This window comes from Leiobunum rupestre, chromosome 9, assembly GCF_980474605.1.
Source record: "Leiobunum rupestre chromosome 9, qqLeiRupe1.1.hap1, whole genome shotgun sequence".
In the NCBI taxonomy this organism is placed as follows: domain Eukaryota; kingdom Metazoa; phylum Arthropoda; class Arachnida; order Opiliones; family Sclerosomatidae; genus Leiobunum; species Leiobunum rupestre.
In genome coordinates this window covers 52,091,600-52,116,987 of record NC_143392.1, presented here as the reverse complement: position 1 = coordinate 52,116,987, position 25,388 = coordinate 52,091,600, and the positions used below count along the sequence as shown (strand labels likewise).

The 25,388-nt window shown below is 37.7% G+C and overlaps 1 protein-coding gene across 4 annotated transcripts in view; it reads right to left on the bottom strand.

The window, feature by feature from the left end:
- Positions 1 to 25,388, bottom strand: part of Efa6 (Exchange factor for Arf 6) — a 121,265-nt gene that overhangs the window by 16,065 nt on the left and 79,812 nt on the right. For 3 of the 4 annotated variants that reach the window (XM_090159543.1, XM_090159546.1, XM_090159545.1), the window contains exon 3: positions 2,449 to 2,723. In XM_090159543.1, coding sequence (XP_090015669.1) covers positions 2,449 to 2,723 — 275 coding nt within the window. Of the gene's footprint in view, positions 1 to 2,448; positions 2,724 to 6,981; positions 7,251 to 25,388 lie in introns of those variants that run through there. The other variant, XM_090159544.1, reaches the window with a different exon arrangement.

Below are 25,388 nucleotides of genomic sequence, written 5' to 3'. Positions count from 1 at the left end.
GTTGCGGTTAATAATAGCAGGGTTATTCAACTTTTAGGATGTTGCATAAGAACGCTACACCAGTAATACCAGGAGACTATAGAGGTATACACTTGGAATGTCTAAGGTTCCATTGGGACGGTGATACGAAAGCGCGTCGAGAAAAAGGCGGGGCTTAGCTACGTCAAGTGTAAGACGTAACACGACATTTCAAATTCATTGGCTCGAGGTTTGACGCGAAAAGAATGCATCATCATGGTAAAAAATAGGCGATCTTCCCGCGCAAAAAAAGGCTTATAAACAATGGATTTTAAAACCTCAATTTGCTATCGTAATTAATATTTTTAAGTAATTATAATGTTCTTCGCGAAAGAATTTTTTTTAATCAGCTAGGCTAATACCCAAGACACCACCTTAGGCCTAAGTCATCGAGAGACTTTTGAAGCCCTTAATTCAGGTGGCCGGGTTACAATGCGTAGGAGGGTTGTGGCAAGCCCTGCATGGCACGCGAGCCAACAGCTCCCTACTCTAACTATTACAGTTTAAGTGTAGTGATACCTAATTTCTGGTATTTGTATGGTTATAAAAGAGATAATCAGGTAAGCTAATTATATAATAACCATGACTAGGCTTAATTACGGGTTTTCGTCGAATTAGGGTAGCGAGTCGCGAGATTTTTTCTCGTGAGTTTTCCCGGTTTAAGACACGCCCGTTTCTACGAGCTTCATCACGGCCTAAAAATCTTCCTTAGACATTCCTAGTGTATATCTATATAGTTTCCTGGTAATACTAAAAGAAAAGCACCTTCCACAATCAGTCAAACTGTCTCCTGGATGGAGTATGGTATATAATGGGCATTTGTCAATGTTCAGCTCCCTCTATGGCAGATAAATAGAAGCTCGTTAAAACATAAGCAAACATTTTAGTATTTTGTAGCTTAGAAAATGAATACTTTCAGTAAACTTTACTCAATGTAATTAATATAGATGGCGCTCCTACGCATAAACGTTAAAAAGGAGGGAGGGATTTGGAGAAAGCAAGTCTGACATTTGTTCTCCATTTGTATGCTTCGAAAATCCAACCACCTTAAGTTAAATAATCCTGGTTCTAGTTTCAAACTACACTAACTGGATCTAGTGTAATCAAGAATTAATTTGTTTCTACGTTGAGATCTAGTGGCAACAAACACAGCACCCCACACAAGGAGAACGCAACCCGTCAAAAGTCGTGCATTTTCTTGCGTACAGTTTTCTTTGGTTAGACGCTTTAGCGGCTGCTACCGTCGGAAGGGGAAAATTCAGAAATTGTCTTCCTCCGCCCGTTAAAAGTTCAGAGTAAATGTTCGTCCAATGAAATTTGTATGCAACACTGCGTTAGCGTGTTTAACTAGCCTCGTTCTCCTTGTGTTTGTTGCTCCTAGGTGTAACGATCCACTTGGTCTAGTTTCCATCATTAATTACGTGAGGCGATTTTGGAGATTTTTCGACCCCTCCCCGTTGGTGAGATATCGTGCGATTTGGCTCGACCCCCTCCCCCCCTAATATCACGTGAGATTTTTCAAAATGCGTATTTTTAGTGTAAATACGTTAATCTGCGTTTGATTGCGTTCGATTTATTTAAAAAAAACAATTTGCTTAATTATTTATATCTAAGACTAGTTAAAATTGCGCAAAGGTGTTATTGTGTTGGATTTAGCAGTATTTTAGTGGAGAAACAGGTTTTACTTACGAGGAGACTACCCGAGGTGATAATCACCGATTTGGTTGAAACTAGCTGGGTATGTAGACCTTATGGTAGCATGAAATTTCACCAAGGGAAAAGTTGCAATGGGCATTAGTTTTGCCACGGCAACCGAAAATGTTTTTGACAAGACAGTATGTATATTTTCTCATTGAAAATAACATGGGAATCTGAGCACTTTTAAGGGTACTCCCCGTGAAAATTTTTAAAAAAATTTCAAATTTCAAAACCAAAAAAAATATATCAAAATTGACAAATGGAAATGAATTTTATGATATTTTGATGAATTTCGGTCAATTTGATCAAAATATGTAAAAACTGATCAATTGTTATTTTCAATGGGACAATATACGTACTGTGTTGTCAAAAAGATTTTCGGTTGCCATGGCAAAACTAATGCCCATTGCAACTTTTCCCTTGGTGAAATTTCATGTTACCATAAGGTCTATATACCCACCTAGTTTCAACAAAATCGGTGATTATCACCTCGGGTAGTCTCCTCGTTAGTGGATAAACATGTTTTACTTAATTTAACCCCGTTTTATCACAATTTTACAGTGTGGGGAAAAATAAAGTTATATTTGCCGAAAGCCCCCCTCTCCTCCACGTGAGATTGGATGAGATTCAGCTTGACCCCCTCCCACCCCTAAACGCCTCACGTAATTTATGGTCGCTCGCATACCAGCGAAGTACTTTTGTGACAGTGAACCCGATGGAAAAGGGACGAACCTGCGACTTGTTGGACTGAGTGCTCTCCTCTTCGGAGTCGCTTTCGGGGCAGTTGGCGTCGGTGGTGGCGGGGGGAGAGAGATTGCCATCGTGGTCCTGGTTGCCGTTGGTGCGCGGCGGGCTGACGCTGGTCGGTGAGGGGGCGCTTGGCTGTTGGTTGTTCTGGCTGAGCAGACTGTCGCCCATCACGAGGCGCTCATCGTTCTTGCGCCGCAGCTTCTCCATCTCCTTCGAGGCGGACATATGCGTACGGATTTTCCGTCTCACTTCCGAATCTGCCAGAAGAGAAACGAGAGTTACTGTCACACTCCATATTGTTTTAAAGCTAGTGTCGGCTTAACGTAAAGTAACTCTTTTTTCAATAGATGTCGCTAGCGTTGAAATCCAAACAAGATGCTTAAGCTACATTTTGACCAAAAGTCGGGACATTGAAGTACCCCTCACGTTGATTGGCTCGTTGGTAAATTTGACAATAACTTAAATAATAGTACTTTTTAACAATATTTTAAATGGTATATATAATTTTAAGTTGTATAATTATAATACTCTACAATGGTTCTCTGACGACGTAATTGTTTCGCTATTTTGAATTTTAGCTTCATTTGGCATTAATAGATGTCACCACGTTCTCCAGTAAAGTCGTGTTTTCAAAGATTCGGATAGATTAATTGCCATTTCTAATAAGAATGGCCTTATAAGAATACAGTTGGCAAAAGACAGTTGCTTGAATACTAATACCGTTAGCTCGCGTGGCATGAAGGGCTTGCCACCATCCTCCTACGCATTGCAACCGGGCCATCTGCTTAAAGGTATTAAAACTCGCTTGATGACTTGGGCCTAAGGTGGTGTCTTGGGTACCAGCCTAGCTGATTATAACTAACTATTAAACCGCACTTTTAATTCGACACTGACCAGTGATGAATGCGCTATTCTTATTTTGAGCTCTGGGATTTCGGAGTAGGGTAAGAAGAGTAAGGCTATGACGTCATTTACTCCGATTCTGTGGTGGCGAATAGTTTGAGTCGGAGTAAAAACGTTTTTCGAAAATGGCTGCCTGTGCCCTTTTCAGCAGATACATTCCGGCTAGCAGACGACCAAATAAAATTTACTCGTTTACACATCTTTTTCAGAAGGAGTAAAAAGAGTTGCCCTATACTCCGGAAGAAGCGAATAGTTTATGGGTCTGATCAATTCTCATCCCCGGAACAGGCGGATAAAACGTTCTAGGGTACACTTTTAGTCAGAGAACAGGCGAAAAGAAACCACCTAATATTACAGCTCAGAACAGAGTGAAAAGAGGGAGGTTAAAATTTGGTTGCTCAAAATTTAGCGACCATGAGCTGAGCGATTCTTTATCAAAAGTGCCCATCACTGACACTGACCCGCTTTTACACAGTTCAGATTTGGACTCGCAACGAAACTGACTCCTATCGTTCATTCGTTCGTAGTAATTGTATATTTCACCTTGGGCGTATTAGGACAGTAGAAGGGTCTGTGGCGAACTAACCCCTGATTGCGCCATCACGAATTATAGGAAATTTGTAGTCGGTTTAGAGGATTTTTTGCGATTTAGTTTTAGCCAAATACACGATAATAAGATAAAGAACACTAAAATTGCAGTAAAACACGTGTCAAGTACTTCTGAAGTTAAAATCCATGGTTTTCAAGGGAATTTGGTTTAATAATTGGCTGAGCGAGCCAGATCATTGCAGCGGGTGGAGCCCAAAACTATAGGAGTTGTGGTTACCCTGCGTTACTTATGGTTAAGGCTATTCGATCATTGGTTTAAGGCAATCGAATATCATATTTTTCATCGAGTATTCTAGTCATTGAGTACTCGATTAGGGGGGAACTATCTTATTCGAGTCTAGTAACAAAAAAAAACCTCGAGTAAAATTTTTAACGTGTTTGGTTATCGAGTACTTGATTAGGAGCTGGTTGTATTCAAGAAATTATTCAGTTTAAGGGGAATGGTCACGAAAACCAAAATTTACGAGGATTTTCTCAGAATGATAGAAAATATATTAATGATTATGTCCCTGAAATTTTATAGTTATTGGAAAAGTATTTCAAACGGCTCCAAAAATTTCAGAAATCGCGGTTGAACCTACGTGCAGCGCCAAACGAATGAAGCGGCAAAAATTTGAGAAAGGACGGCGTGTAAGGCATTTTAAAAACAAGATAAACTACAATCTACGAATATAACTCGGTTAAAACGCCAAGGAGAATGTCGTAACAGACTACAGTTCCGACCGAAAAAAGATAAAACCATGGAAAATAATACATCGTTCACGAGATGGCGCCGCAGGTAGGTTCAACCAAGCGGTTCTGAGATTCTCGAGTCGAGGGGATAAAACACGAAATTTGGTTGCTAATAATAAATCAAATACTGGAAATATTAACTTGAAATTTTTTGTATAACCATTATCGGACGACCAATTTTAGGGTGGTGACAATTCCCCTTTAAATTTAAAAGAAGTATAGAGCAACTTTCAATGCTGAAAAATAATCCTTTATGAACCACAGTTTCCACAACTTTGTAGGTACCGTTTATTGCTCCCCAAAAAGTTGTAAAAAACCCCTCTTTGAACTTTGAAACAACGAGGATAGAAAAAACAAATACTGGACGAGTATTCACCAATTTACTTATTTGACGTCGAGTTCGAGTACTCGACCTCGGCCACCTGAATTAAGGGCTTCAAAAGTCGCATGATGACTTAGGCCTAAGGTGGTGCCTTGGGTATTAGCCTAGCTGATGTGGGTTCTTTAGGTACTCTAACGTATACACTAGTTGGAGATTTTTAACTTAACATCCTACTTGAGGTGTTAACAGAGTTTCGATTCCAAATTCCCTGACTTTTCCATGATTTTCATGACCAATTTACAACTTAAATATCTTCTACTTGACTACCAGATTACCTTAAAAACGGGTTTGAAATAGCACGACTTCCACTTTACCAAGAACCGATTGAGGAAGAATATGGGACGGTAGCTTATAACTTCGGTGATTTGCTGTTATGACGATGTCCGCCATTATTTCAGGGTCCATCCTGATTTTGGATCTAGATAGCAATCTCTTGAATGGAACCCGAGCCCTTTTTAATTTTTTCAAGAATTTTTATAATTATATATTTTAAAATACGTTATACTTTATAATATTTGCACATCGCGTATAAATTAAATTTAAAATTTAACAATTTATATTTATGAATTATTTCGTAATTTTTGGTTATAACGTAATTTTACGCATAATTAATTAAGAGTATGAAAATAACTATTTATAAAAAAATTATAGTTACAGCATTTTTCCAAATATAAAACGAAAAACATGTTGTAGCACAAACTCTATTTGAAGTTGATTGGAGATTTATGGAAGCAACAATAAGTTGCAAAAATTAGGTAGCCAAGCAAATTGGAATTTAAAAGTTGTATAGTTTGATGCAATTGTGGTTTAAGTCTTCGAGTCAGTGATAACTGATAAGGGAGCGGAAGCTAAGCTTCCTTCAAACCAAAAGATGTTTCAAATAGTTAGGCCATATCCGAATAATATTGCAACATTATAACAGTCACGGAGATGACGGTAAAATTGTTTCATGAAGTATTAATATTTTCATTATTTTTTCTTCAGACGTAAAATTTATATTTTTATGAAAACTTAATTAGATTTACATAATACTTTTGATTTCAATTTATGTTGTTTTGACTATTTAACGTGTCTAGATAAATTGATTCTTAATGCGGGGCAAAAATAACGCCAACATTTTAAATTTAAATTCTGATTAAAAACTAATATTAATTCAATTTGCTCTGAATTAACATGACTAGTCTACTTTGGTAAAATTAAATGATAATTAGAAAGGTTATTTACAGATTTGTTGATATTTCCATTTTCTTATTGCAAAAAAATTGGATTGATTTAGCTGATTTATTAATTAACTTTTTAAATATAAATGTTTTTTACCCTTTCAACCGTTTTTATCTTTCTTGAGAAATTGATTAATAATTGACCTGCATAGTAATGTAAACTGAAAATTAAATTTATCTGAAATAAATTTAATTACTACTGGTAATTTAGTTGGATTAGAACTGTCATTGCTAGATTTAATATGACACGATTTTCGAAACGAAGCAACAGCGTTGACCAATTGTGTTGGACAACCAGGTTGGGTTAGGGTTGGCAAAAACCCGGTAAAAACCGGGTTTTGCCGGGACATGTAGGAAAAACTGGTAAAAACCGGAAAAAAGTAGAAAAAACTCTTTTTATGCTAAATTAAACATTGAATATACTGCTTTTATTATTTATTTTTTATTGAATTTAGCCACTAGAGGTGGAAAAACCATGGAAGTACGATTTTCAACACGGATTTTAACAGGAAAACAATAGGTGTTTCCACCCTTGGAAAAATTGTGCCAACCCAAACGGTAGTACGTCTAAAGGACAGCTTAGGATACACTCAAGGTTTTAAAGCAACCTTACATTTGTACAATGCCTGAATTTCATAATAAATTATTGCAAAACAGAAAAATACGGACCTGAATATTTGGGAACTTGCTTATGATCACTCCCTATGGACGTTAATGAAATTAACCACGACATTTTTAATCTTTTAACGCTTCTTTTGGTTACAAATCGTTTAAATTAATTAAAATGTTTTCGCGAAATTTTCACCGTCTAACAAAACGAAGATTATTTGAAACGCGATGTCTTCGCTTGGAACGCATTCGCGAAAATTATCAACCGTGTACCTTTGACGCGTCAAAAACCTCTTTCGAACGTACGCGTTATCTAAATTATGTTGACGAAAAATTGAGTCGCCTACAAATGAGATAAGGTGCTTAATGGCGCACGCGTCATAAACACTGCCCTCACGTAGCTACGCCGAGATCGAAAGAGTTGATGCCAGGTGGAAATTTACGTGTGGCGCTATAAATCTACATAATTGGAACATGAAAACCCGAATTTCTAAATAATTCACACATGAAACCTAAATCTATGGAGTCTAGGTGGCGTACCAGCGCTAGCTTCTCCGAGGATGCGCCTATGATTTAGCGTCTGCTCCAGAGCAATTAAAATGCCATTAGAACGGTTTTTTTAAATAAGCTTATCAAAATATAAGCAAACGATGCAAAAAAATTATATTAAAAATGCAAGTATCATTATTTATCAAGTCAAATTTACGAATAATGAAGAGGAAAAACTAATAGCGTCTGCTTTAGCCGCTACCTATCTAGCTTTCAATGGCGAACCAAAGGGGGCGTAGCGATAGTTTTCAGTCGCTAATATTCGTAATAAACGTGACCTGAGAACTACTTAAGTGATCGCCTTTATAATTCGGAACTTCAATAAGTGACCCGTAGATGGCGTTAGTCAGCCCGCTCGTTAAGCAAAAGAACCCACGCAGCAAGTCCAGCGTAATCAGCACAACTTACCAACTTTGCACTCAAGATAAAAAATCAATATGATGTATAATATTTTGCCATTTTTTAGTCTTTGTTTACATATTATTCAAAAACAGTGTTGCCGTGTTCTTATAAATGGTGACTAAAATTTTTAACTTTATAGACTCAAAGATATTTTAATTCGAACCAACTTTCTATAAAGTCATTACGCTTGCCGAACTTGTCTTAATGTATTGCTTTCGTCACGTAATACGTAGAAGTTCAATTCCGTTTTGAAGATTAGATCTTTACAAAAAGGGCGACTCGTCGAATTTTAATTGGCTATAATAGTGAAACGTCACTTCTACGTCACGAGTGACGCGCTTGATTCATCTTAACAAGAAGGCCAATGTTACTTTATAGAAAGGCCTATTTATTGAAAGTCTTTTTTAATAATAATAATAATAATCAGCTAGGCTAATACCCAAGGCACCACCTTAGGCCTAAGTCATCAAGCGACTTTTGAAGCCTTTAATTCAGGTGGCCGGGTTACAATGCGTAGGAGGGTGGTGGCAAGCCCTGCATGCCACACGATCGAGCCAACAGCTCCCTACACTAACTATTACCGTTAACCTTGACAAGTTTTTATGGAAGGGGAAACCGAAGAGCTCGGGGGAAAACCCCTTAAACCAGTGAGGAGAGAACTTGCAAACTCAACGCGGAAGGAGTTGTTCCGAGTTTTCACCCAGTGCCACAAGCTGGGATCGAACCCGGCTCCTCTTGCTGCGAGGCGAAAGTGCTAACCACTCCGCCACCTCATAGTACGTTGATTAAACGTAATTCTATTCTATTACTACTTCAGAGCTATCATCACCTAGCGGACTATATTTCCGGCAGAGCCGAAACAGATCTGCTTTTGGAAGTGTTGTAAAGTAACAGTGATTTCAATTGTTCTTTCCGCGAATCTACAGTGATAAGAAATACAGATAAAATTCCGCAACGAAATCTCAGGAGAGGTCAAGGTCGATTTGTGGCAGAGTACACGGTTGTTAAAGGGCAGAGACGATTTTCGTGTTTTATTTTTTTTAAGAATTGAATTTTGAGGGTTAAGCCTTGGACGAATAATTACTGGACCCGAATTCAAATGGCGCGCTTGGTGCTTTTACGGCAGCGCTGATTGTAGCGCCGTAGTGTCAAGTATTGTAAAGATTTCTATACAAATACTAAACACGTGCCCCATATTAGACGTTAGGCCTAGCGTTCTTAGCTCGTCAGTGTAGTCAAAGCTAACACCTTTATTTCCATTTTGACAAGGCATTTTTAAATTTCTATTCTATTTAAACCTTCACACCAACTATATAAACGTTAAAGCGAACATACTAATTAAATTAATTAAATCGTTACCCTTTTATTTTTATTCCAATACAATTATTACTTAATTATCTAAACTAGAAATATGAATGGAATCCTCCTAGAGCAGACGACGGAATGCGGGTCATCTGACATTTTGACGAGCGTGTTTTGTATTTGGATAGAAATATTTCGCGATCCTCTCGGTAGGAGCGCTGACGGGCGATGCAAATTGCGGAACTGGGGATTTTGCTTCGGTTTCGAGTCCAGTAATTATTCGTCCAAGGTGGGCCTTTAAGCGAACGGTACAATAAAGATAATTTGATTTGAAATATGCTACACAGATGTCGCTTAAAAAGTTAAGAATCAGAAAGCTGTCAAGCGACATTTTCAAAATTACACCTACTCTAGCAACCGCTAGTGGAATTAATACGATTTTTCAGCCAAAATTGTAGTATGATGAATAAAGGATGTACACTATACTGCTATCTATTGAATCTTAATATTTTTATATATAATATAACTTCTGTTCAAATATTAGAATATAACTAGAAATAATTTATTTAGAAGAAGAAGAAAATTAAATATTAATATCATAAAATAATTTGCTTAATGAAGTTTGGAGAAGCAGTACAGATGGCGCAAGACAGCACAGTCAGATGGTTTTTCCTCGACATTAATTCATTCTTGGTATGACATTGGCAACATATCTGTGTCTACAAGCTAGTATCATCTCTCTCTCTAAAAGTGTTCGCGAACTGTGAGAAACCCTAATATGAGTGGGTAGTCGAAAAACGGGCTAAAAGCGTGACGTTACTTATTAACTGTTCGACATTAGGGTCAACGTCTTTGGAACCGTGTTTAATTCTAATTGCGAAGACTTATCTGTTAAGATTCGGGTTAAGTTCTTATTAATTTTAAATAAAGAGACTAGTTGGGTGTTTTCGCGGTCGACGCCAAAACTCCCCGTTACGCCTAGTCCAAATTTTGATATAACTTGGAATTTGTTAAATTAAAACGTGAATTATTTCTTGACTGAATCATCCTAGACGTGAAAAAGGTAGAAATGAAACTGGCAACCATGCTGTCACAAAATGTTCCCCCTTTTTTCCTACCCCCCACCTCGAAAATACTTCGAAAGCCGGGAAGTCGTTGGAATTTATTTAATCATAATAATAATCAGCTAGGCTAATATCCAAGGCACCACCTTAGGCCTAAATCATCAAGCGACTTATAATGCCATTAATTCAGGTGGCCGGGTTTCAACTCGTAGGAGGGTGGTAACCAGCCCATCATGCCACGCGAGCCAACAGCTCCCTACGCTAACTATTACCGTTAAGCTCCTCCCGTGAAATTTTAACGTGAGGCTTAAGGAGAAAAATTGTCGTCGGGAAAAACCTCGATTAAGCGGCATTATGAGTCCATCTTTAAAGCAGAAGACGGCGCAGCGAGTAAAAAAGGAACATCTCAGCACGTGTTCCGAGCGTGTGATGAGGCTCGCATTTATCCTCTACAAATAAGTCGAAATTAATAACATCGAGGCGGATTCCGTTATCGAGTTAAAGGAGTTGTTTTATTGTTCCTGGGCGTTGTTTTGAGAATGGCCGGTGAACAACCTTCGAAGGCGATTTCCAAAGTAATTAAGTACAGTCTGCCACTCCAGATTAAAAAGGACACCCGAGGACAACATATTGCAGATATGTAAAGGGACTTATGGTTAGCACTTTCGCCTCGCAGCGAGAGGAGCCGGGTTCGATCCCAGGTTGTGGCACCTAGGAGCAACAAACACTAGGATAACGCAGCTAGCCTTTAAACACGCTAATGCAGTGTTGTGTACAAATTTCATTGGACGAACTTTTACTCCGAACGTTTTACGGGCAGAGGGGAAGACAATTTCTGAATTTTCCCCTTCCGACGGCAGCAGGCGCTAAAGCGTCTAACCAATGACAATTGTACACAAGAAAATCCATTACATTTGACGTGTTGGGGTGCTGTGTTTTGTGCTCCTAGGTGGCACTTGGTGAAAACTCGGAACCACACCTTCCGCGTTGAGTTAGCAAGTTCTCTCTTCACTGCTCAATGAGGTTTTCCACCGATTTATACGGTTTCCACTTTTTATAAAAACTTGTTGAGGTTAACGGGAATAGTAAGTGTAAAGAGCTGTTGGCTCGCGTGGCATGAAGGGCTTGCCACCACCCCCCTACGCATTGTAATAGCTTTAAAAGTCCCTTGACGACTTGGGCCTAAGGTGGTGTCTTGGTCATTATGCCTAGCTGATTATTATTATTATTAAATGTGTTTGAAATTTTATTTAGAAATATTATATAATAATTATGTAATTAGCAAAACAAATTATACAATGATCAATTTCACATTGAATTAACATATTTACTTTTTAGTGGAGAAATTTCCGTTAAAATTATTATGTTTATTTGTTAAATTTGCATATATAAGTTTTATCAGGTATATTTAAACCAGCATATATACTGCAACAACCATACTATCTTCAACTATTATGTTGATAAATTTTGATTTAAATGAGACTGTAGTACAAAATCCTAAATGGCATATTGACAGTCATTTGATAACACCGAAAGCAATCCATTTTGCAGCAATTAGACTTTTAACGATGCCTGATACGAAATGTTTATACATAATTTGTTTTTCTCGAATAAATGCTCGAGTCAAGAGTTATGGCGCTTCAGATTGGAAGACCTTCCTAGGTCTAAGCCTTATCGCCAGATTTGCCTTATGGCCAAACTAAGCTTCAACGTGTGCATCCAATTCCTTTCAGCGCATATTGTAATTCTTACATTTTACCATGGGAAATATTTTAATAAACTTAAAAAAACGTCTACGAAATCTTGTGATTTTAAGTTGCTATCTTGTAGAATAAACGTTCCCAACTCTCAAAAGTAGCCTTCTACGGTTATTTGGGTTTTGTAGAAAAGGAAATAGCTTAGTAAGAATTTATATTTTCTGATTGTAGATAATTTATTGGCGTATTTCCGCAATTTACACAAAAACCTATTTAATTTCCCTGATTTAAAAAAAGTCTAATTAAATTTCCCCAATTCACACAAAAAAGTAAATTTCTCTGATTTAGAAATAAACCGCCACTTAAATTTCCCCGATTATAAAAGGCCAATTAAATTTCCCTGATTTACAAAAGAAATGCCAATTGAATTTTTGATTTACAAAAAATTCGCTGATTTACTAACGACGTAAGTTTGCCAATTAAATTTCCCCGATTTATACTAAAAGCCAATTAAATTCCACTAATTTACACAAAGCCCATTAAATTTCCCGGATTTACACAAAGCCCATTAAATTCCCCTGATTTATACAAAAAAGCAATTGAATTCCCCTGATTGAAACAAAACAGATGGTAACAATAAAGTGAATAGAATTATCCTGGACAGTTGCCCGAAGTGAAGAAACAATGAAAACGAATAGCAGTCGTATCATTCAAGAAACCTACTTTTCACGTCATACGACTAATAAACAATTAAATACGTCAATCAGGGCTCGTGGAATAGAATTAGCAAAAATTTATCTACATATCGCACGCGCTTTAATTTTGCATAAATAATTTCGTTCCCGTTGATTCACCTCGAATATACCAGTTAAAAGTAATTGTCATGGTCGTAGACATAGTAAGAGTTTAAGTCGGTGATAAGGAAAATTAACTCCAATAAAACGTTGTTTATTATCAGGTAACCAATAACACAAAAAGACGAAGGCGTGAATACCTAAACAACAATTTGTTATCTCCGTAACGAGGACTCTCATGGGGTCCTAAATGGCGCAAGAAAAACCTTCTCAATTGTCAAAAGTATGGTATTATTGTAAAATATCTCTAAATTGTGCGAAATGTATAGGATAAATTCTCAAAATTAATAGTATTGTAACAAAATTACGAAAGTTTCATAGGAGAAAAATCTCAAAATTATGGGAGTTTCAAAGGAGAAACATCTCAAAATTATGGTAGTTTCAAAGGAGAAACATCTCAAAATTATGGTAGATTCTAAGGAGAAACATCTCAAAATTATGGTAGATTCTAAGGAGAAACATCTCAAAATTATGGTAGATTCTAAGGAGAAACATCTCAAAATTATGGTAGATTCTGAGGAGAAACATCTCAAAATTTAGGTAGTTTCAAAGGAGAAACATCTCAAAATTATGGTAGATTCTAAGGAGAAACATCTCAAAATTATGGTAGATTCTAAGGAGAAACATCTCAAAATTATGGTAGTTTCAAAGGAGAAACATCTCAAAATTATGGTAGATTCTAAGGAGAAACATCTCAAAATTATGGTAGATTCTAAGGAGAAACATCTCAAAATTATGGTAGATTCTAAGGAGAAACATCTCAAAATTATGGTAGATTCTGAGGAGAAACATCTCAAAATTATGGTAGTTTCAAAGGAGAAACATCTCAAAATTATGGTAGATTCTAAGGAGAAACATCTCAAAATTATGGTAGTTTCAAAGGAGAAACATCTCAAAATTATGGGAGTTTCAAAGGAGAAACATCTCAAAATTATGGTAGTTTCAAAGGAGAAACATCTCAAAATTATGGTAGATTCTAAGGAGAAACATCTCAAAATTATGGTAGATTCTGAGGAGAAACATCTCAAAATTATGGTAGTTTCAAAGGAGAAACATCTCAAAATTATGGTAGATTCTAAGGAGAAACATCTCAAAATTATGGTAGTTTCAAAGGAGAAACATCTCAAAATTATGGTAGATTCTAAGGAGAAACATCTCAAAATTATGGTAGTTTCAAAGGAGAAACATCTCAAAATTATTGTAGTTTCTAAGGTGAAACATCTCAAAATAATGGTAGATTCAAAGGAGAAACATCTCAAAATTATGGTAGTTTCAAAGGAGAAAAATCTCAAAATTATGGGAGTTTCAAAGGAAAAACATCTCAAAATTATGGTAGTTTCCAAGGATAAAAATATCAAAATTATGGGAGTTTCAAAGGAAAAACATCTAAAAATTATGGTAGTTTCAAAGGAGAAACATCTCAAAATTATGGTAGTTTCAAAGGAGAAACATCTCAAAATTATGGTAGATTCTAAGGAGAAACATCTCAAAATTATGGTAGATTCTGAGGAGAAACATCTCAAAATTATGGTAGTTTCAAAGGAGAAACATTTCAAAATTATGGTAGATTCAAAGGAAAAAATTCTAAAAATTGTGGTAGTTTGAAAGGAGAAACATCAAAAATTGTGGTAGTTTGAAAAGAGAAACATCTAAAAATTGTGGTAGTTTGAAAGGAGAAACATCTAAAAATTGTGGTAGTTTGAAAGGAGAAACATCTAAAAATTATGGTAGATTCTAAGGAGAAACATCTCAAAATTATGGTAGATTCAAAGGAAAAAATTCTAAAAATTGTGGTAGTTTGAAAGGAGAAACATCTCAAAATTATGGTAGATTCTGAGGAGAAACATCTCAAAATTATGGTAGTTTCAAAGGAGAAACATCTCAAAATTATGGTAGATTCTAAGGAGAAACATCTCAAAATTATGGTAGTTTCAAAGGAGAAACATCTCAAAATTATGGTAGATTCTAAGGAGAAACATCTCAAAATTATGGTAGATTCTAAGGAGAAACATCTCAAAATTATGGTAGTTTCAAAGGAGAAACATCTCAAAATTATTGTAGTTTCTAAGGATAAACATCTCAAAATTATGGTAATTTGAAAGGAGAAACATCTCAAAATTATGGTAGTTTCAAAGGAGAAACATCTCAAAATTATGGTAGTTTCAAAGGAGAAACATCTCAAAATTATGGTAATTTGAAAGGAGAAACATCTCAAAATTATGGTAGTTTGAAAGGAGAAACATCTCAAAATTATGGGAGTTTCAAAGGAAAAACATCTCAAAATTATGGTAGATTCTAAGGAGAAACATCTCAAAATTATGGTAGATTCAAAGGAAAAAATTCTAAAAATTATGGTAGTTTCAAAGGAGAAACATCTAAAAATTGTGGTAGTTTCAAAGGAAAAACATCTCAAAATTGTGGTAGTTTGAAAGGAGAAACATCTCAAAATTATGGGAGTTTCAAAGGAAAAACATCTCAAAATTATGGTAGTTTGAAAGGAGAAACATCTCAAAATTATGGTAGTTTCAAAGGAGAAACATCTCAAAATAATGGTAGATTCAAAGGAGAAACATCTCAAAATTATGGTAGTTTCAAAGGAGAAAAATCTCAAAATTATGGGAGTTTCAAAGGAAAAACATCTCAAAATTATGGTAGTTTCAAAGGATAAAAATCTCAAAATTGTGGTAGTTTGAAAGGAGAAACATCTCAAAATTATGGTAGTTTCAAAGGAGAAAAATCTCAAAATTATGGGAGTTTCAAAGGAGAAACATCTAAAAATTGTGGTAGTTTGAAAGGAGAAACATCTCAAAATTATGGTAGTTTCAAAGGAGAAAAATCTCAAAATTATGGTAGTTTCAAAGGAGAAACATCTAAAAATTGTGGTAGTTTGAAAGGAGAAACATCTCAAAATTATGGTAGTTTCAAAGGAGAAAAATCTCAAAATTATGGGAGTTTCAAAGGAAAAACATCTCAAAATTATGGTAGTTTGTAGGAAAAACATCTCAAAATTATGGGAGTTTCAAAGGAAAAACATCTCAAAATTGTGGTAGTTTGAAAGGAGAAACATCTCAAAATTATGGTAGTTTCAAAGGAGAAAAATCTCAAAATTATGGTAGTTTCAAAGGAGAAACATCCAAAAATTGTGGTAGTTTGAAAGGAGAAACATCTCAAAATTATGGTAGTTTCAAAGGAGAAAAATCTCAAAATTATGGGAGTTTCAAAGGAAAAACATCTCAAAATTATGGTAGTTTGTAGGAAAAAACTCAAAATTATGGGAGTTTCAAAGGAAAAACATCTCAAAATTATGGTAGTTTGAAAGGAGAAACATCTCAAAATTATGGTAGTTTCAAAGGAGAAACATCTCAAAATAATGGTAGATTCAAAGGAGAAACATCTCAAAATTATGGTAGTTTCAAAGGATAAAAATCTCAAAATTATGGTAGTTTCAAAGGAGAAACATCTCAAAATTATGGTAGATTCTAAGGAGAAACATCTCAAAATTATGGTAGTTTCAAAGGAGAAACATCTCAAAATTATTGTAGTTTCTAAGGTGAAACATCTCAAAATAATGGTAGATTCAAAGGAGAAACATCTCAAAATTATGGTAGTTTCAAAGGAAAAACATCTCAAAATTATGGGAGTTTCAAAGGAAAAACATCTCAAAATTATGGTAGTTTGAAAGGAGAAACATCTCAAAATTATGGTAGTTTCAAAGGAGAAACATCTCAAAATTATGGGAGTTTCAAAGGAAAAACATCTCAAAATTATGGTAGATTCTAAGGAGAAACATCTTAAAATTATGGTAGATTCAAAGGAAAAAATTCTAAAAATTATGGTAGTTTCAAAGGAGAAACATCTAAAAATTGTGGTAGTTTGAAAGGAGAAACATCTCAAAATTATGGTAGTTTCAAAGGAGAAAAATCTCAAAATTATGGGAGTTTCAAAGGAAAAACATCTCAAAATTATGGTAGTTTGTAGGAAAAACATCTCAAAATTATGGGAGTTTCAAAGGAAAAACATCTCAAAATTATGGTAGTTTGAAAGGAGAAACATCTCAAAATTATGGTAGTTTCAAAGGAGAAACATCTCAAAATAATGGTAGATTCAAAGGAGAAACATCTCAAAATTATGGTAGTTTCAAAGGAGAAAAATCTCAAAATTATGGGAGTTTCAAAGGAAAAACATCTCAAAATTATGGTAGTTTCAAAGGATAAAAATCTCAAAATTGTGGTAGTTTGAAAGGAGAAACATCTCAAAATTATGGTAGTTTCAAAGGAGAAAAATCTCAAAATTATGGGAGTTTCAAAGGAGAAACATCTAAAAATTGTGGTAGTTTGAAAGGAGAAACATCTCAAAATTATGGTAGTTTCAAAGGAGAAAAATCTCAAAATTATGGTAGTTTCAAAGGAGAAACATCTAAAAATTGTGGTAGTTTGAAAGGAGAAACATCTCAAAATTATGGTAGTTTCAAAGGAGAAAAATCTCAAAATTATGGGAGTTTCAAAGGAAAAACATCTCAAAATTATGGTAGTTTGTAGGAAAAACATCTCAAAATTATGGGAGTTTCAAAGGAAAAACATCTCAAAATTGTGGTAGTTTGAAAGGAGAAACATCTCAAAATTATGGTAGTTTCAAAGGAGAAAAATCTCAAAATTATGGTAGTTTCAAAGGAGAAACATCCAAAAATTGTGGTAGTTTGAAAGGAGAAACATCTCAAAATTATGGTAGTTTCAAAGGAGAAAAATCTCAAAATTATGGGAGTTTCAAAGGAAAAACATCTCAAAATTATGGTAGTTTGTAGGAAAAACATCTCAAAATTATGGGAGTTTCAAAGGAAAAACATCTCAAAATTATGGTAGTTTGAAAGGAGAAACATCTCAAAATTATGGGAGTTTCAAAGGAAAAACATCTCAAAATTATGGGAGTTTCAAAGGAAAAACATCTCAAAATTATGGTAGTTTCAAAGGATAAAAATCTCAAAATTATGGTAGTTACAAAGGAAAAACATCTCAAAATTATGGTAGTTTCAAAGGAGAAACATCTCAAAATTATGGTAGTTTCAAAGGAGAAACATCTCAAAATTATGGTATATATAGGAGAAAAATTACTATAGCATAACTGAGATCTATAGGATACATATCTCAAAACTATAGGCCTAAGTTAATTTCACGGTACCTAGGGCCTACCTACTAAGGAGGTTTAAGATAAGCCACCAAGAGTCTACGAACCCTACTGAAGGCCATTTCGTCGAAATTTAACCCAATTAGGGCCCAATTTACAAGCGCTGTAAGCTGCCCGGCATAATCTGTTCGTTATCTACAGTCGTAAAACTAGTAGCATATTTCAGCAGGTTTCTACTTGGAATATCTCAGCCCATCAAGACATGTTTATGAATTTACTGCGGCAAAAGCTAAGACGAATCTACGTACCTGCGGAATTGCATCGGTCGTAAACGCGCGACATCAATCGCGCAAATAATGACTTACGACGATATGTAAACAGAACGACGCTATCAGCGGAGACGAACTTTAGCTCCGTTTCCAAAAACCGTGTCAACAAAGTACGAGATCATTATTTCAATTCCAAAACATTGCAAGTCCGATAGTCGATAAATGTAGTAAATGTAGTAACATAAGCTGTTGATAACAGAGCAAAATGATTATCCCCCAAACGGAAGGGGAATTTTCAGATTTTAATTATCTGACTTATTAGAGTTGCTTTATTGGGGAACGGCCAAGCTTTTCCAAATATGGCCTTACTTCCGTATCAAAAGATTAACAAGACGTTCAATATACTAACACGTACCTTTTTTTGTCTTGAAAAAATAGCTTTTGGCCCAAAACGTTGAAACGAAAAATAACGCCAGGTATTTGGGTTTTAATTTTCGCCGCCATATTAGGGGCTGCCGCCAGCGCTCCTAACCCCGTATGAGCGATTTGCGAACTATCCTAACTTTTAAAATCGCGCAATTTAGGCTTAGGTCTCTTACAACTGGAACGCGCCATGCGTGCAAAACATATTTTTTGCGTCTTCAGCAGCGCGCGCTTTTATGTTGTTTTACTGTCTCACCGATTTCTCACCAGGTGTCGCAGCGGACGTGCGCTTTAATTTCCCAAAAGTTCTTTATTTTATTAAAAATTAACCACTTAATATTTGTTTATGCGGTTTTCGCCATAAATTTTAGTTTTTAATGGGCTAGAGGGCTATCTAACTGGTTAAAGCTTGACCGTTCCTCTTAAACAATTTAAATGTGAAGAATATTAACTTTAAAATCTGTCTCATGATATCTCATGACCGTTCCCCTTTAAATCCACCTCAATATTAACACAATACTGGGCCAATAACTAAAAATGTGTTTTAGCTACGAATTTTAAATTTTCAGGACACAGAACGTGCAGGTGGTATCTTGAAAACGGAAATTTCTATGACCTTGAACCATGTCTTCAAGGTCATTCAAAATTTATCTCAAGAACCATTAGAAGTACAAAGTTGGTTTCAATTAGAAACGTGTTCTCCGTCAAAGTGTAGGACTAAATAGCTTGAAGCCGAACTAATTTGATCACTAACAAGTCGAGGTTAACAATTCGAAAAATACTCATGCTAGAGTATCAAAATTTGCTAGACATACTCATCTGGTAGGGGTCTTTAGCATTTTCAAACTCGGATGAGCTTCAACTTATGGTTCAATGTCATTCAAGGTGTATCTTGCGAACCAATGGATTTAGAGAAATGGTTCCAATTTGAAAAGTGTCTAAATGACCATGATGAAAACCTTTCAAATATTTCTTTAAATCCATTAGATAAACTTTGAATGACCTTGAACCATGAGTTAAAAGGTCATCCGAGTTTGAAAATTCTTAAAAAAAAACCCAAACAGATGAGTAAGTCAAGCAAATTTTGATACTCTATCATGGATACTTTTCGAGTTATTAGCCCTTCAAGCTGGTCTTTGGTACATTATTTTCATCACAACCTTCTTAAAATCGAACTTTGTATTCAAATTGAATAATTCCATTAGTCAGTAAATGACAGGGACCAACTAGACCAAGTAGAAATTATAACATTCCCAGGATGACCACAGGAAATCCTTCAATTTTTTACAGGAAAAATACGAAATTCAGTCATTTTATCGGAAATTATAGGAATAATTTTAATAAAGAAATAACAAATGCTTTTAAAGCAACTTTGGTTCAATAATAATATTAAATTTAATACAAAAACATCACCGACTTTGTGACTTGATGATTTAAGGTAATATTACATTTTCATTTTAAAACAAAAGCCAATAAAATTAGTGCTTTAGTAAAAGTCTGGCTATTTTTCGGAGCATTCTATCGAACTACATTTAAAGCGAAGGACGAAACACAGTGTCAAATTATAGGGAGTTATATGAAGACAATCGAATTATAGGAAAGTGTCGTGAAATATTTGCAAGTGGTTCATCTCTGTCGCCAAACCGTAGAAAATACAAAAGAGGAATAGCAACTCTAGCGTTGATAATGGCTTATAATGCACCCGCTTTATACATAATATAAAGTTTCAACCAAAGAGAATATTTTTAATTCAACTTTTTAGGAATGACTATGCGGGGTGGCGACATTTTTTTCCCCATCATATTCTTTGACTTTTTCAGGTTTTCCCTGACCATCTCCGGAGATTTTCCCCGACTTATTTTGGGCCAAAATTTTGTATTTTTTAACCTAGAATTAAATAAAAGTTTTCTATTTGCAACCGAAATTAAATTCAATGACATTTTCCTGATTTTTAGACTAGTTTTTAAAATTCACCGATTTTTCCAGGTACTGTGGCAACTAGGAGCAATAAACACAAAGAGAACGCAGCTAGCCTTTAAACACGCTAACGAAGGGTTGTGTACGAATTTCATTGGACGAGCGTCACGAGCCTTTAAGCTGAACGTTTTACAGGCGGGGGGAAGACAATTTCCCAATTTTCCCCTTCCGACGGCAGCAGGCGCTAAGGCGTCTAGCCAATGAAAAATGTACACAAGAAAATCCACGACTTTTGACGGGTTGCGTTCTCCTTGTGGGGTGAAATTACCTGACCATTTGAAGAATTTTCCCCCGACTTTTAAGTCAAAAATTAGTAAAATTTTGTTTTTATATTTTACTTTTATCAGAAGTTAGTAAATTTAAATAAACTTATATTTCAGTATAAAGGTTATGTTTACGAAAAAAAATAGCAACTTTCAAGGAACCAAATAATAATCATAGAATTAGTCATAGATCTACAGTAAAATTACCTTCCAAAAGTGTCAATATAGAATTTAATTACATGCCTTTTAACACTTATAATTTGACTTTTTAGGCCTTTTTTAAATTCCCTGACGTGTAGCAACCCTGTTTTATTGTTAGAGCGTGAGCAATGCTCAACATTGAGTGGTCCGACAATTTTATATTTTAAGAATGGGATTTTTAATTTCAAAATGATTTCAGAAATCAGAAACTGATTTTCGTGTAGACTTTTGTAAATTACGATTTAGAGATTTTCAAGTTGATTTCCAGGTTTCTAAAATAATTTTTCTCTAGAGTGTACGGGATTTGTACGAAGGCCGTACCCCGTAGTCATTACCCCTAAGTAATAACAATCCTAGTTACTAGGCCGGAAATACCCCGAGACTATAAATACCAGTTACTATTCGAAATCAATATTTTCCGAGTTGGCGCATTTTTGAAATAACTTTGCGCTGATAAGAAATCGAGAACTGTATGGATTGAATATTAAATATCGCAAAGAACTATTCACAGTCCATTGCGTAACCTCAAATTTCATCGTAATATTATCAGGGTAGAAGAAATGATGTTTTCGTCCGTTAATCTCAGTAGGGCGATTAGATAAGAGGGACTACGGCTGATTTGGCAGCGAGCAGGAAACTCCGACACTCACTCACGATTGATTCTAATTGACGAAACCTTGAAACGTAAGCTGATAATGGAACGCTCGGAATGAATCGAGAATTCAGTGTTCATTTGTTGCATTATTATGTTGTCAGGCGTTATTCGTTCCTTCGTAACTTTGTAATAATTTTACGGTAAATTGAAAACAAGATTGTATTTCTAATTAAAGAGAGTGACTCTCTGCAGGCTTTGTACAACATTTCCGGAATGCATTTCCCTGATCAATTCACCAAATTTGCCCTGACCATTTGTGTAGAATAAATGAATGGTTTGAGGTCAAATCTTGAAAAATATTTAACATGTATTTTTAATACATTAACGAAAATAGATTTCCCGGATTTTGTTGTGCCATTATCTATGTTCCCTGACACTCTGGGGCCCATTTCAATGTTCCCTGACACTCTGGGGCCCATTTCAATGTTCCCTGACACTCTGGGGCCCATTTCAATGTTCCCTGACACTCTGGGGCCCATTTCAATGTTCCCTGACACTCTGGGGCCCATTTCAATGTTCCCTGACACTCTGGGGCCCATTTCAATGTTCCCTGACACTCTGGGGCCCATTTCAATGTTCCCTGACACTCTGGGGCCCATTTCAATGTTCCCTGACACTCTGGGGCCCATTTCAATGTTCCCTGACACTCTGGGGCCCATTTCAATGTTCCCTGACACTCTGGGGCCCATTTCAATGTTCCCTGACACTCTGGGGCCCATTTCAATGTTCCCTGACACTCTGGGGCCCATTTCAATGTTCCCTGACACTCTGGGGCCCATTTCAATGTTCCCTGACACTCTGGGGCCCATTTCAATGTTCCCTGACACTCTGGGGCCCATTTCAATGTTCCCTGACACTCTGGGGCCCATTTCAATGTTCCCTGACACTCTGGGGCCCATTTCAATGTTCCCTGACACTCTGGGGCCCATTTCAATGTTCCCTGACACTCTGGGGCCCATTTCAATGTTCCCTGACACTCTGGGGCCCATTTCAATGTTCCCTGACACTCTGGGGCCCATTTCAATGTTCCCTGACACTCTGGGGCCCATTTCAATGTTCCCTGACACTCTGGGGCCCATTTCAATGTTCCCTGACACTCTGGGGCCCATTTCAATGTTCCCTGACACTCTGGGGCCCATTTCAATGTTCCCTGACACTCTGGGGCCCATTTCAATGTTCCCTGACACTCTGGGGCCCATTTCAATGTTCCCTGACACTCTGGGGCCCATTTCAATGTTCCCTGACACTCTGGGGCCCATTTCAATGTTCCCTGACACTCTGGGGCCCATTTCAATGTTCCCTGACACTCTGGGGCCCATTTCAATGTTCCCTGACACTCTGGGGCCCATTTCAATGTTCCCTGACACTCTGGGGCCCATTTCAATGTTCCCTGACACTCTGGGGCCCATTTCAATGTTCCCTGACACTCTGGGGCCCATTTCAATGTTCCCTGACACTCTGGGGCCCATTTCAATGTTCCCTGACACTCTGGGGCCCATTTCAATGTTCCCTGACACTCTGGGGCCCATTTCAATGTTCCCTGACACTCTGGGGCCCATTTCAATGTTCCCTGACACTCTGGGGCCCATTTCAATGTTCCCTGACACTCTGGGGCCCATTTCAATGTTCCCTGACACTCTGGGGCCCATTTCAATGTTCCCTGACACTCTGGGGCCCATTTCAATGTTCCCTGACACTCTGGGGCCCATTTCAATGTTCCCTGACACTCTGGGGCCCATTTCAATGTTCCCTGACACTCTGGGGCCCATTTCAATGTTCCCTGACACTCTGGGGCCCATTTCAATGTTCCCTGACACTCTGGGGCCCATTTCAATGTTCCCTGACACTCTGGGGCCCATTTCAATGTTCCCTGACACTCTGGGGCCCATTTCAATGTTCCCTGACACTCTGGGGCCCATTTCAATGTTCCCTGACACTCTGGGGCCCATTTCAATGTTCCCTGACACTCTGGGGCCCATTTCAATGTTCCCTGACACTCTGGGGCCCATTTCAATGTTCCCTGACACTCTGGGGCCCATTTCAATGTTCCCTGACACTCTGGGGCCCATTTCAATGTTCCCTGACACTCTGGGGCCCATTTCAATGTTCCCTGACACTCTGGGGCCCATTTCAATGTTCCCTGACACTCTGGGGCCCATTTCAATGTTCCCTGACACTCTGGGGCCCATTTCAATGTTCCCTGACACTCTGGGGCCCATTTCAATGTTCCCTGACACTCTGGGGCCCATTTCAATGTTCCCTGACACTCTGGGGCCCATTTCAATGTTCCCTGACACTCTGGGGCCCATTTCAATGTTCCCTGACACTCTGGGGGCCATTTCAATGTTCCCTGACACTCTGGGGGCCATTTCAATGTTCCCTGACACTCTGGGGGCCATTTCAATGTTCCCTGACACTCTGGGGCCCATTTCAATGTTCCCTGACACTCTGGGGCCCATTTCAATGTTCCCTGACACTCTGGGGCCCATTTCAATGTTCCCTGACACTCTGGGGCCCATTTCAATGTTCCCTGACACTCTGGGGCCCATTTCAATGTTCCCTGACACTCTGGGGCCCATTTCAATGTTCCCTGACACTCTGGGGCCCATTTCAATGTTCCCTGACACTCTGGGGCCCATTTCAATGTTCCCTGACACTCTGGGGCCCATTTCAATGTTCCCTGACACTCTGGGGCCCATTTCAATGTTCCCTGACACTCTGGGGCCCATTTCAATGTTCCCTGACACTCTGGGGCCCATTTCAATGTTCCCTGACACTCTGGGGCCCATTTCAATGTTCCCTGACACTCTGGGGCCCATTTCAATGTTCCCTGACACTCTGGGGCCCATTTCAATGTTCCTTGACACTCTGGGGCCCATTTCAATGTTCCCTGACACTCTGGGGCCCATTTCAATGTTCCCTGACACTCTGGGGCCCATTTCAATGTTCCCTGACACTCTGGGGCCCATTTCAATGTTCCCTGACACTCTGGGGCCCATTTCAATGTTCCCTGACACTCTGGGGGCCATTTCAATGTTCCCTGACACTCTGGGGGCCATTTCAATGTTCCCTGACACTCTGGGGGCCATTTCAATGTTCCCTGACACTCTGGGGCCCATTTCAATGTTCCCTGACACTCTGGGGCCCATTTCAATGTTCCCTGACACTCTGGGGCCCATTTCAATGTTCCCTGACACTCTGGGGCCCATTTCAATGTTCCCTGACACTCTGGGGCCCATTTCAATGTTCCCTGACACTCTGGGGCCCATTTCAATGTTCCCTGACACTCTGGGGCCCATTTCAATGTTCCCTGACACTCTGGGGCCCATTTCAATGTTCCCTGACACTCTGGGGCCCATTTCAATGTTCCCTGACACTCTGGGGCCCATTTCAATGTTCCCTGACACTCTGGGGCCCATTTCAATGTTCCCTGACACTCTGGGGCCCATTTCAATGTTCCCTGACACTCTGGGGCCCATTTCAATGTTCCCTGACACTCTGGGGCCCATTTCAATGTTCCCTGACACTCTGGGGCCCATTTCAATGTTCCTTGACACTCTGGGGCCCATTTCAATGTTCCCTGACACTCTGGGGCCCATTTCAATGTTCCCTGACACTCTGGGGCCCATTTCAATGTTCCCTGACACTCTGGGGCCCATTTCAATGTTCCCTGACACTCTGGGGCCCATT